Genomic DNA, 13879 nt, shown 5'->3' with positions numbered 1-13879 from the left:
GTGGGAGGAGTTTTGAATCTATCCTAAAAAAGCGTAGAATAGAATCAGGCCGTGTTGTGCTGTTTTTCAAAGACGTGTGCATTCTAAAATCAAAAAGGGTGACGATATATGCCAAAGTAAAAGTTTATTTAATTCCTGTCCTCCCGATAGATTGATTGTAATCGCATTGAGATGTTTCAAAATCACGTAATACGTTTCACTACTGGACATTGCCTGATCGAAAAAAAGACAAAATATCCATCCTCCGGCTAACTACTTCCCTACCCCCTCTATTTTATAAAATCAAAAGTAAAACCCGTAAACTTTTTAGCCATGTCAAACGATCAACCACTGACTTGTTAAAGTTATGCTTTGAGAGTATGTTTGAAGGTAAAAGAAGCAGAGGAAAGCCAATAAGAAGGCGGGGAGAAAGTGTTTTTGATTGGACATCTCTCAATAATTGAGCGTCCTTCAACTAACTTGCCCTGAATCCGAAGGAATGCCGAATAATAAGTCGCGTGGATTCGCAATCTGCATCAAGCGGAAGATGCAACTCATGATAAGAATTATATTTAACAATTGCATTCGGCATAAAATAATCGCTAGATGGTTGATATGCTGTAATACAAACAAAACCAAAAATCAGATACCGGTTTTTCTCAGCTTACTTTCAGCAGCAACTGGAAACATTTGTTTATTTTCAATCTTTTTTTGAAATTTCCATTAAGATCACCTATTAATGGATTATTGTAATTGCGTCACTTTGTCTGTGTAGTATAATAGACACGTCGCTTTTAATATCTTATTGCTGTCATTAATATTTTTGCCAGTCTGTTCCGATGGTCATGTGCGTTAGAGTGGAAATATTCTAGTTTCAAAGAACATCGACTGCGATGTTATTTACTCTAATCTCGTTATGTTATACGGACATTTTATTATAAACTATTTTTTCTATTTGCACTTACCTGCAACAACGCATCCACGTGTTTCACAGACCTTTATGCTTGGTGGTGATTCTGAGGACGCCTTCGCTGTTGTAGTCGTGGATTTCATTGTAGTAAATGGTGGTGTGGTTGCTGTATCTGTTTTTTGGGAGCCTGCTATTGTAGTGTTTGTTGTCATCGCAACCGTCGGTGTTGAAGTAAATGTAAAATCCGTGGTCCCTGTTAAAATAAATGTAAAGTTAATAAATAAAGAAAAGCTGTTTCTCTATTAAATTAACTTCGTATACATAGAGAGATGAAAGTTTAGGCAAGTGTTTTAATTTATTGTGATACTAACCGATTTTTAGTCGCGTACTAGCAACTCTATGAGTCATTCCGTCGGTCGGTCTGTCGGTCTGCCCGTAACACTTTTGTGCTTGGCCTTTTTAGTTAAGATCAAAGGTCTGTTGTTAATAGATGCTGTTCTTAGTTTTTTTAAGTTTTTCTTGGACTTTTTGCCAAGATAAAAGTGAAGCAGGTCGGCTATAACAAATCCCCGGGGCTTGATGGTTTACCCTACGAGTTTTACTTGAGGCTGTCGCCCATGTTGGTCCCTATTCTGAAGGATATGTTCAACCATTGGTTTGCCCAGGGTTCCATCCCTGGACAGGTGACCAAGGGTGTGATCACATTGCTGAGGAAAGGTCAACGGCATGGTGGGAGGGAAAACTTTGATGATTTTAGGCCCTTGACTCTGCTAAACACAGAGTTAAAGATTTTGGCAAAGATTCTTGCGAATCGCTTGCAGGTTGTCATCACTGACTTGATCGAACCGGACCAGACTTATGCTGTGAAGGGGAGATCGATTCAAGACAATTCGCACTTGATACGCTCGATCATAGAGGGGACAGAAGACCCACGCCGAAGCCGCGCTGATCAGTTTGGATCAGTCCAAGGCATTCGATAGGGTCGACCATCGGTTCCTAGGATCTGTGCTAGAGGCCGCCGGATTTAATCCGGACTTCCGCAAGTGGATCTTTGTTCTGTATGACAGGCCGACAGTAGCGGTGCAGATCAACGGTAAGCTGTCGGAGTCATTCGCTGTCCCTCGGTCGGTGCGACAGGGCTGTCCGCTGTCGCCTCTGTTGTATGTCCTGGCGTTGGAACCCCTCCTTCGCAAGTTAAGGGACGAGGCGGCTACACCAGTCCTGCGCGGAATAGCTCTCCCTGGAGGCACACGAGCCAGGGTTTCCGCGTTCGCCGATGACGTCACCGTGTTCGTGTCTTGCCTCACGGACGTTCAAGCGGTGGTCGAGGCGCTCGCTCGATACGAAGAAGTAACAGGGGCCATCTTCAACCGTAGCAAGTCTGTTGGCCTGCGGTTGGGGGCCTGGACCGGGGTAAACTCGCTTCCAGGTATTTTCAGCTGGACCGATGGACCGGTCCGCATTCTCGGTGTCTGGTTTGGACCGGGACTTCAGCTGGAAAAGAATTGGTCGGAAGTACAGTCTAAGGTCAAATCGTCAGTAAAGACTTGGATTGGAAGGAAATTGTCCTTGAAGGGTCGGGCGGAGGCGTGTGCTACATACGTCTTTCCGCTCATCCTTTACCGTTTGTCTGTACTTCCTCTCCCTGCAGAACGACTAACCCGCTTACAAGGGTGCCTCGATTCACTTTTGTGGAACGAGGGTAAGCATTATGTCTGCAGAGAGGTCTGTGTTCAAATCCGAGCGAGGGAGGCCTGGGTCAGCCCAGTCTCTTGTGTCATAGAAACGCCGAGAGATTGGCTTTCCTGGGTCGTTCGCTTGAAGGAGACGCTCCTTGGGTCCCTGTGGTTGAGAACTCGTTTCCCAATCTCAAACCCAACCCTTCGGTAGAAGGTCGTCGTAGACCGAAGGGGGAGTCCAAGTTCTTCTCCGAATGCCGAACCGCTCTTAGAGCTTTGCCGGGGACCAATGTCCTCGATCAGCCAAGGAAGAAACTGTATCGGGATTTAGTGGAGGGGACCGCGAAGGATCCACTTTGTAGGCGAATGGGATAGTCGATGGAGGTTGTCCGTTCTCAATGGTGTTGGGCGCCGGGACGGGAGGTTCTGAATAACTCGGAATTCTCCCTGACTTGGCGACTGGTCCGAAATGCGCTGCCCCTCTTCGACGTACTTTTCCGGTATAAAGAACATACCAGTCGCTTCTGTCCGTGCTGTGACGAACGCGAGCCCGAAACAATCGAGCACGCGTTTTTTAGTTGCAGCCGGATACAGCCCCTATTAAAGTACGTCGAGGGGGTAACAGCTCGCATCGATGCCGAGTGTCTGCTCGATCTTGACATAGGAACTTTTGTGTACAACATGGAGCCGCCGTTCCCCAGGGAGGAAAGTTTGGTTTTCCTGGCGATCCTAGCAGTAGCGCGCATGACCATTTGGATCACGCGCCTCAAGTTCGTCCACGAAGGGACATCTGTTCCTGATCGGGATCTGATCGTTTACTTTAAACATTTGCTTAAAGTAAAGATCAGATGCGATTGGAAGAGGTTGCCTAGAGTGGAATTTGACAAGAGGTGAGTGCACAGCACTAGTTTGTGCATCCGTCGAGGAGCCAAGTTTCAATACGTGTTCCCTCCTTAGGCATGGCATGGGCGGTGCTGGGTCCTACGGAACCCATCCCGCCTAGGTTAGCATTATAAGTTCAGTAAAGTAACTCTTGACTGGTGGTACAAATGAGATCCTGTTCCTGATTTTATTTTTTGGTATTAGAGAACCTCTGAGTCTGCCCAACCCCCCTGCTCCTCATCTTTATTTTCTGATGCCCCCGGTCATCCCCCTACTCAGAGGTCACCTTCCTACCCCCTCCACCCGTTGCTTTATTTTCTCCCACCTCCATTAAGGCGACTTCCCCAAACCCCATTAGGGATGCTCTGCTTGTTTTCGGTTCCCCGGAAAACAGTGGGGGATCTAGCCACATAGAATAGTACAGGGGGGTCTTACTAACAACACATTAGTAGTTTTTTCCTTATTTTTGAAATGAACATTTTCATTAGTTTTTTCCCACTCCACGAACATTTTATGCCAATTAATTCAAGAACTCTTTCTAATGAAATCGAACTTTATTTTCTCACACATACACACAAAAAAAAAAAAAAAATGCACACACAACATACAGAAATGAATATACAAATTGTACATAGTTAAATTTTACATTGAACGCTGGGGTTATTAGTTAGATTAGGATCCACAGAGTGATTGAGGTATTTTGGTAAATGTTGCCAGTCAAGAGTAAGACTTCAAAGTTTCATCTGTTACATAGTCAAAAAGACCCTGTACCCTCTCCCTCCCAATTTCTTGTAGGGCCTTGTGCCTAATTTTGTTGAATTGAATTTTTTGTACGTTTTTTATGTTCAATTTTTTCTTTCTCAATAAAATATATAAACAAGATCAAAGTGTAGTATCTGTTCCGGCAGATACTGCAAGCTATGACTAGCTATGACTAGCAAAGACCAGATGTGGGGGCAACCCCACATGCCTGACCTTTAACCAGCTCCCATTTCCCACCTCTCGGGAGCTGGTCCCCCCTTTCCTTTCCCCTTCCCTTCACTTCTCACATTAAAAATTGGCCTTGTGCCTAATTTGCTCGGTGGGGGAGCAAATAAATACCATCTGTTCCGGCAGATACTGCAAGCAAAGACCAGATGTGGGGGCAATCCCACATGCCTGACCTTTAACCAGCTCCCATTTCCCACCTCTCGGGAGCTGGTCCCCTTTTTCCCTTCCCCCTCCCTTCACTCCTCACATTAAAAATTGGCCTTGTGCCTAATTTGCTCGGTGGGGGAGCAAATAAATACCATCTGTTCCGGCAGATCCTGCAAACAAAGACTATATGTGTGGTTGCTCCCACATATAAGACTTTGGTCAATGTAGGGAAAACCTTCATACCAATTGCCACTATCCAGCTCCCCTACTCCCCGAGGGAGCTGGTCCCCATTTCCCCTTCATTTTCACATTAAAAATCGGCCTTGTGCCTAATTTGCTCGGTGGGGGAGCAAATAAATACCAACCCTTTATACCAATTGTCACAATCCAGCTCGCTTACTCCTCGCGGAGCAAATAAATACCTTTTTCTTGGCCTTTTGGCCAAGATCAAAGTGTAGTATCTGTTCCGGCAGATGCTGCAAGCTATGACTAGCAAAGACCAGATGTGGGGGCAACCCCACATGCCTGACCATTAACCAGCTCCCATTTCCCACCTCTCGGGAGCTGGTCCCCTTTTCCCTTCCCCCTCCCTTCACTCCTCACATTAAAAATCGGCCTTGTGCCTAATTTGCTCGGTGGGGGAGCAAATAAACACCATCTGTTCCGGCAGATGCTGCACTTAAGATAATTTGTACCAGTCAATGGAGGGGAACCCCTCTATACTGGGACAATTATTTTTTTTTTTGGTAACCAGAGTGCCCCCTTTTTGCCTACTTTTAGGGGAGCTGGTTTTTACCTCACATTAAAAACGGCCTTGTGCCTAATTTGCTCAGTGGGGGAGCAAATAAATACCATCTGTTCCGGCAGATACTGCAGCTATGACTAGCTATGACTAGCAAAGACCAGATGTGGGGGCAACCCCACATGCCTGACCTTTAACCAGCTCCCATTTCCCACCTCTCGGGAGCTGGTCCCCTTTTTCCCTTCCCCCTCCCTTCACTCCTCACATTAAAAATCGGCCTTGTGCCTAATTTGCTCGGTGGGGGAGCAAATAAATACCATCTGTTCCGGCAGATACTACACTTAAGATAATTTGTACCAGTCAATGGAGGGGAAACCCTCTATACTGGGACAATTATTATTTTTTTTTGTAACCAGAGTGCCCCCTTTTTGCCTACTTTTAGGGGAGCTGGTTTTTACCTCACATTAAAAACGGCCTTGTGCCTAATTTGCTCAGTGGGGGAGCAAATAAATACCATCTGTTCCGGCAGATACTGCAAGCAAAGACCAGATGTGGGGGCAACCCCACATGCCTGACCTTTAACCAGCTCCCATTTCCCACCTCTCGGGAGCTGGTCCCTTTTTTCCCTTCCCCCTCCCTTCACTCCTCACATTAAAAATCAGTCTTGTGCCTAATTTGCTCGGTGGGGGAGCAAATAAATACCATCTGTTCTTACTACATGCTGTACTTATTGTGATATAAAGTGAGGGATCACTTTTTTGCATTAATTTAATGTAAAATGATCACCCACTTTACAATCAGTCAGTCTCAAAGCCATTCATGCCATTCTCCAGATCATTCAATTCATCCTTAAGTTCATTAAAGTCATTCTAAGTCATTTACTTTTTATTTATTTAAGTCATTTCAATCCATTTTTCGGTCATTTTAGTTTATCTTTAAGAATTTCATGTCAATCGTACATTCCTGCATTCATTCATTACACGAGAGCTCGCGACTAATGGTTATCGGCCTTGTTTTTTTTTTTTTTTTTCAAAAAGAGACGAGGTGCCAAGAAACTCGAAAAGATTGGTCACATTAGTACTCTGGAAGCCTCTTCAGTTTTTTTTGTTTTTTTTGTTTTTTTTTAGTTTATATACGCGGGGTAAAATGGGGGTTAGAAACACGGACAAGAGGATGGGTAAGAGATAAAAATAAAAAAGACAGATACGGAAAAGTAGTGATAAAGAAGTTTCAATAGAAATATGTTACACTTGTGTCCCGGATAACGCCAGCTAGCCCTGATAGTTTAATATAAAAGAAACTAGTTTAAGTTTTCTGTCAAAAGCGAGTTTCTCAACACTTTCTCTTCTGCGCATCTGTTCAAATGTAAGAAGTTGTTTTTTTTGTTTTGTTTTTTCGCCGTAAAAATACAAAATAAAACAAGTTTCTTTTAATTCATAAAAAAAAACTGTATTGTATAAATACATAGATGTAAATAAAAAAAATTCATTTACATAATCTTTTATACGTAGGATGATTTCACTAAGAACAATCTCTATTTTTTCTTAATGGTAGGGAAAAGGTCCGATTATTCTAAGTACGTATATGTTGCGAATTCGGCTAATAACTTTTATATTGAAAAGAGAACGCAAAAATATTGGAATATGTGTGTCTAATTTTATTTTACTTATTTTTATTTTCATCATATCAATAACTACCTCGGGTCAAAGCTGTTGCTTCAAAAAAACTGCGGTATGTTTGGTTATTAGGACAACCGTTAACTGTGATGATGTGGCACACACACGCGCAAATATATATATATATATATATATATATATATATATATATATATATATATATATATATATATATATATATATATATACCTATTTACAATGCCTCCCCACGAGACAGAGTTAGACACCAGGGTCTTTTTAAAAAAATTTTTAACATCTATATATATGTATATATATATATATATATATATATATAAATATATATATATATATATATATACATGTAGTATAATAAATCTTTATATCTGCCTGTCTGTTTGCTTACAATGACCTCATAGCATAATATATATATGCATATATATGTGTGTGTGTATGTGTGTTCTGACGCCAACGCGACGTCATCTGTTAAAACGTCAGAGTGCCTACTACATGAAGCGTCTCTACCGGGTTATGCAGATGGGACTGCGCAGACAATTTTTAAATGGCCAGAGTACTCTTCCTATAGGGCGCTGGCCTCACTTTTTCTATTTTCTCTGATCTTGTATCACATCTTTCTGATAGATAGCCAAAAAGTTATATAAGAAAAAAAACATTGTTTTATTTTAGTTAATGCCGTGATCTAACTGGACCAGAGTTTATTTCTGTGCTTTTACTCAAGTAAAATACAATTGCAAATAAATTAATTATATTCACTTTAGATAGTTTTTCTCAAAGGAAATGTCACGTTATAGAGTTCGTAGTTAAAGAGGGCGAGGGTATATTAGGATAGAACACGTATATAAATTAGATAGACACAGATGTTTGTATAGTTTTATTAATTAGTTAACTAATAACTTTTAATAGTGAATTATAAATTTAAAAAAAACAACACGCATTGTAAATTTCAAATAAACTTCATATTGGAAGTCATATCGACGGGTGACAAAAAGATAAATCAATTACCACGTAACATGTTTTTAGTTTTACACACAACTGCTTTTATTTACATGATCAGACAGGAAGAGAGCTATTACAGGTACACAATTGTTTTTATATAAACATACAATGGGGAGATAACGCCGAGTTACTCAAGAGCTTAAATACCACGTCTGCCAAACTTAGACAAGCGAAGCAACTCTTTACACATGGTTCAAGGAAAACCTGTTATAATCTTAACAGTAATAAAACCCCGACTAGTTTGTATATTTGCGTGCCTGTTTTTTAAGCGTAAAGTTATATGCAAAAATGTATATGCTTTCAGCTAGGATTGTGTGAGTGTTTCAGTGGACTACAAAAGTTTGTTAATATACTAGTCTCTTGTGTATTTTCGATTTACTAGTTTGAAAATTTTCCTTATTTTCTTATCTTCGACATCTGAATCTGTGTTGCTTTTTTGCACAATTCTTCTTGCCAATATTATAAAAAAAACAACATAGTATTTTCAATTCGAATTTTCGTCGTGAGCCTTTAATCCTCGTTTTTCAATTGTTGTGGCCGATAGTTAAAGAAAATAACATGGGCACGGATATCAGGTCGAATATTTTATTTGTAATAAAACGTAGTATATGAATAACCGATTAGCAAAGAGTACTTTCCCATTCGCTTTGACTCACTCAGTCAGTCATCCTGTGACCACTACTTTCTCCCTTCTAGTTTCTATTCATAAAGTGTGGACGAGTTTATTCGTAGGTAGAACTCTACACTAGGTTCTTATAGAGATTACGAAACTGATATTTTGGTGCTGTGATTAGTTAACAGTAAATCTTGATTTAAGCTTGTGTCCAATCAAGAGTCGATACATAAAACCACATTCAGTTTTGCTGCTACGTCGAACTAGAGTATTTAAATAGTATTTAATGTTTTAAGGAGTAGGGAAATAAGTAAGCGTGAAGGAATTAATAAATAGATGGCTTCTATTTACCTGTTGGTGGAGTCAATATTTTTATAGGTAACTTGACATCACCCAAAAGTATCACGATAATTGCCGAACAGAGTGTGAGGACAGATATGACGAGTACCAATGTAAGTAAAAACAAAACGCGTTCCATCCGCGACCATCCTGCCTTGAAACTTAAAAAAAAGAAAAAGAAGGCAAACATGTTAACAATTTTGTAAGCACAAACACAAATGTGGAGGGTAGAAAGTGTACTTTGGATTTGAATGATGAAGAATATGACGAGAATTAAAAATGTTAATTTTTAGCAGAGTAGAAATGAAATTTAGGTTTCCTTTAGACAACTTCGTATCGTTCATTTCTCGTATTTTATCCTTTACTCCTCACATTCAGTGAGCAGTGTTTCTGACAGAGGGGCATGAATCGCTGTTTCCGGGAAGAAATCAATCTATCTAACTTTATCGTTGATGGATTTATCGACTTTCAAGTAGTATTTTTTGCTCTTTGCGCCACGCCATGCTTCGAACTATGTCCATATGAAAAATAAAAAATTCCATTATTTATTTGCATATATAAAACAAAAATAAGGCTGAGTGCTATTGAGACGTAAAGAAATATTATGAAATAAGGGTGAGACTTATACGAGCATAGTAAATGGGGATTTGTGCACCAAAAATTTTTCACATTACATTTATATTTCTGCATGTTAGTTTTCAGAGAAGCAAGAAAAAGAGGGGAATTCCAAAGGAAAGCAGTTGGAAAGAAATTGTGGAATACTACTTTTTTGTCACAGTTAAAGTAGCCCGGTTCGTATTCAATAAATCTTTTCCCTATATATAGTTTGTTTTTTGGCATTCTATAAAACTAGGTACGTGCAAAATGAATAGCCGATCCCTTAAATGTATAAATATTTTGACCTTCACTTCAAAAATTCACAAAGATTCAGAAAATCAACCGCTTTTAATGCAAACTACAGTATTTATTAAGTAATAATAACATAATTTTGATAACACCATTATTTTTTAAATCTTTAAATTAAATCTATTATTTTGTGTAAGCTAAACACTTTTGCGAAAGTTAAAGCTTTAAATACCAAACACAAGAATAAAATTGTGTTTCATGAAAATAGGGATCGTAGATGTTAACGATTTAAAAATTATTTATTTCAAGAAGATAACGAAAGATTTTTTACAGTCCGTTTTTTTTATTAAATCAATAAAAATCGAAGAAAAATAATTTTTCGAACCAATGATATTATCATTGAATTAAGCATTATATTTTTCATTATTTTTAATAAAAATGAGATAATTTAATAAAGTAGTTCATGTGGGATTAATGATAATAAGTTTCGCGAAAAATTCAAACGTCCTATTATATTTGCATTATGGGTAATATATTTTTTTGTATAATCTTGACCATAAAAATAAATTTGAAACGAGTGTGATCCAGGATCTCCAAGATAAAATAATTTTTAAAAAACGGTGTTATTTTAATAGTCATTAATTTAGAGAAATACAGGTTTACAACAGTGTAAAAGATAAAAACGAATGGGGTTTGTTTCCTACCTGCATTACTCTATTTAATTATCAATAAATAATTGTTTTACCTTACATTTTTTCAATTAATAAAGTTTCAGTTTAATCAGTTTATTTAATTGACTTTTTTCACAGATAAAATACTTTTTTGCCTTTATCTAAATCGGATTAATTCAATGTATTGTTACAACACGTTTAAGAATAAAATGAGCAATCAAGTAAAAACTAACTAAATATTATAATTATATTTCCTTTTAAGTAGATCAAAATAGGATTATTTAAATTAATATTTTTATCATCTTCAAAAATATAGAATTAAGGTATAATAACGTTTCAATTCCTGTATAAATTTGAAAAAAATGACTTTCTTACATTTTGGGCTTCCATAGAACTCATGTGCGACGATTTGTCTATTGTTTTGATTGTGCAAAGTTAGATCTGTTATTAGGCACTCGCTTTTTAGGGCTAATTAACGAATAGCTTTTCCAATAACTAGCTGTTTTAATTGACTATATAAACATTTTACTAATTATTGTTCTTAAAAACTTATATTCATCTTTCAAGGGATTTTTACAATGAATGTATTTAACTTTCAAATATAGCGGATCTTTAGTTTTCGAAGCTGCCGTGAAAACATTTTAATTACATTTTTTTCACGTGTCAAAATGTATTTTACTTGGCTTTAATCTTTCAAACATAATCAAAGAGTAATCGAACACTTACTAAAAACTTGTATAAGCCGGCTTTTAAAATCATGGGCCCTATCAGTTTCCACCATTAAATTGCACGTACCTATATAAAAAGGTGTTCTGATGACATTAAATAGAAAAAGATAATAACATTTTGGATTAGAACCTAGGCGCGGAGAAAACCCTCTCAGGGCTGACGGACCCAGTAGATCTTCCCAGATCATCCGTCTAGGAGAAGGAAAACTCTGAAACTAAACCAAAGGGGAGAGAGGCCTCTTCAGTCTTGGATGACAACCTTCCTAGAGCTGGTGACTCAAACAAATTCACCGGTTTGCAAACCTAAATTGCTTAAGGAGTAGATAGGCTCTGTCTATCGCCCGGCTTCCATACTCCTTCTTTGCCTATTAGACAAGCGCAGAGACACTATCTCAGTGATTCGACAGAAACACCCAGCGGTAGATCTTGTTTCATGGCTAGGGCAATGAACGCCGTTCTTCCCCATTCCCAGCATGCCCCACCCCTAAAACTGAACATTTGGGAGTGCTTGAGTATAAGATATGCCTGAGCAGTTAGATTGGGTTGACCTTCTCCTAAAGGGTTGAGGGTACCGGATTGACAGTTCCTGGCTGCTGTTCCCGACTGGTAGTACAGGAGCCCTAACTCTTTGGTAGCGCTTAGAGCGGCTGCTCCATCAACAGTTGAATAATATCGGGTTGTTTGCAGTGCCATGACGCGCATGGAAAGGGACCCTGCACTCATCCCCGGTGGGCTTTCCTGAGGCCACAATCCTAATTGGAGAAAGGTCAGCTGATGGTCTACTTGTGATGCATGTCTGAAGCTCCGCATAACCTCTTGCTTAGCTCCCCCTTACCGAAACTCTTAAAAAAAAATATGACGACAGTACAATCTAAAAATAAGCTTAAACCAGGATTAGGGACAAACAAATTCAACTTGCCTCCTCCCTTGAGGCTCTCATTCACAAATATCCGTGGGCTTAGAACTAACTTAGCTGATGTTGAAGCATTTCTCTTAACAAATACCCCGGATATCTTAGCACTAAGTGAGACTAACCTACACTCCTCCATTCCCTCTAACCACTTTAACATGCCTGGATATCTCCCACTCTGCCGTAAGGACTCTGACAGACATATGCACGGACTTGGAGTTTACATTCGTAATACCCTTCCCTTGACTAGAGAAACAAACCTAGAAACAGATGACCAAGCCTTTATGTGCTTTAGACTAAACGTGCAACACAGTATTAGCTACTATTATTTTCTCTACCGCTCTCCCTCGACTCAGGACTGCTCCATAATAAACAAAGTATCTGACAGCATAGACACGGCACTGTCCCTCGACACTAGCGCACAAATACATGTGTTTGGTGACTTTAATGTCCACCACAAAAACTGGCTTGGATTCTCTGCTCACACAGATGCAGCGGGCAGCACAACCCATAGCTTCGCTATATCTCACTCCCTATCACAAATTGTTACGTTTCCAACCCGTTTCCCTGACCAGGAAGAACAACACGCATCACTTCTAGATCTGTTTTTGACCACAGTTCCCGATGACTGCATAGCGAAGGCCCACAGCCCACTCGGGAACGCTGATCATGCAGTGATAATGGTTGAAATCGCCCTAAACTCTAGACCCAAAACTGAAGAGCCAGTGCTCAAAACAACGAGATATTATAATAAGGCTGACTGGGAAGCCATCAGGGAACTAATTAGAGATGCTCCATGGAAAAATATTTTCTCTCTCCCTGCTGAACAGTGTGCAAACGAGACCACTGACTGGTTCAAAACTGCAATCGAAGCGCATGTTCCCATGCGGAAATTTTATAGTAAGCCCCACTCTCCCCAATGGTTTACGTCGACTTGTGCAACTGCCATTACTCAAAAGCAGCATGCATACCGTAGGTTTAACCGACATAAGTCCAGTTCAAACAGACTGAAGTATATAGAAGCTAGAAATAACGTTAAGAAAGAAATAGCGACAGCTAAGAGAGAATTTACGGAAACCACTAAAAAGCGCATCGAAGCACAAAAACTAGGAACTCGAGACTTCTGGAAAATCTACAACAGTGTAGTAAATAATGGGCAATCGACAATTCCCCCACTAACCAACAATCACGAGGTTGTCTCCTCAGCAACCGACAAGGCTAACATGCTTGCCAGTCGGTTTGCCTCAAACTCCACACTGGACCCTTCCAACCACCCCCTACCTGACTTTCCTATGCGGACAGACGCCACACTAGACGATCTGAAAACCACCCCTGCTCAGGTGCATGCTATCATAAAAAACCTTGACACCTCAAAAGCATGTGGACCCGATCTTATCCCAGCTGTGCTATTAAAAAAGTGCTCAGCCGAAGTAGCTCCAGTTCTCTCCAAACTCTACAACAAATGTCTTAATGAAGCTTGCTTTCCGGGCTGTTGGAAAACTGCTTCTGTTGTACCAGTATTCAAGAATTCTGGTGAAAGGACAGACCCATCAAATTATCGCCCCATTAGCCTCCTTCCACTTTTTGCCAAAATATTTGAGACCATAATTAACCACGCTCTAATCCATCATCTTACAGATGCTAAACTACTGACTGACAAACAATATGGATTTAGACAAGCCCGTTCCACAGCAGACATCCTCACCGTGATCTCTGAACGTATATACCAATCACTGGACAAAGCGGGGGAAGGCAGAGCGGTAGCTCTAGATATATCTAAGGCTTTTGACAG

The 13879-nt window shown here is 39.8% G+C and overlaps 1 protein-coding gene across 1 annotated transcript in view; it reads right to left on the bottom strand.

Annotated features, from left to right (window-relative positions):
- LOC145296663 (membrane metallo-endopeptidase-like 1) overlaps positions 1–13879 on the bottom strand; it is a 336498-nt gene that overhangs the window by 278857 nt on the left and 43762 nt on the right. Inside the window, exons 2-3 of the mRNA XM_080142602.1 lie at positions 8945–9093; positions 945–1142 (exon numbers count right to left, since the gene is read on the bottom strand). Of these exons, the coding sequence (XP_079998728.1) occupies positions 945–1142; positions 8945–9093 (347 nt within the window). The remainder of the gene's footprint in view (positions 1–944; positions 1143–8944; positions 9094–13879) is intronic.

This window comes from Euprymna scolopes, chromosome 17 (assembly GCF_053919585.1).
Source record: "Euprymna scolopes isolate OS-2025 chromosome 17, ASM5391958v1, whole genome shotgun sequence".
Lineage (NCBI taxonomy): Eukaryota > Metazoa > Mollusca > Cephalopoda > Sepiida > Sepiolidae > Euprymna > Euprymna scolopes.
Note: the sequence above shows the minus strand (reverse complement) of the source record. Positions and strands in the feature narration are given on the sequence as shown.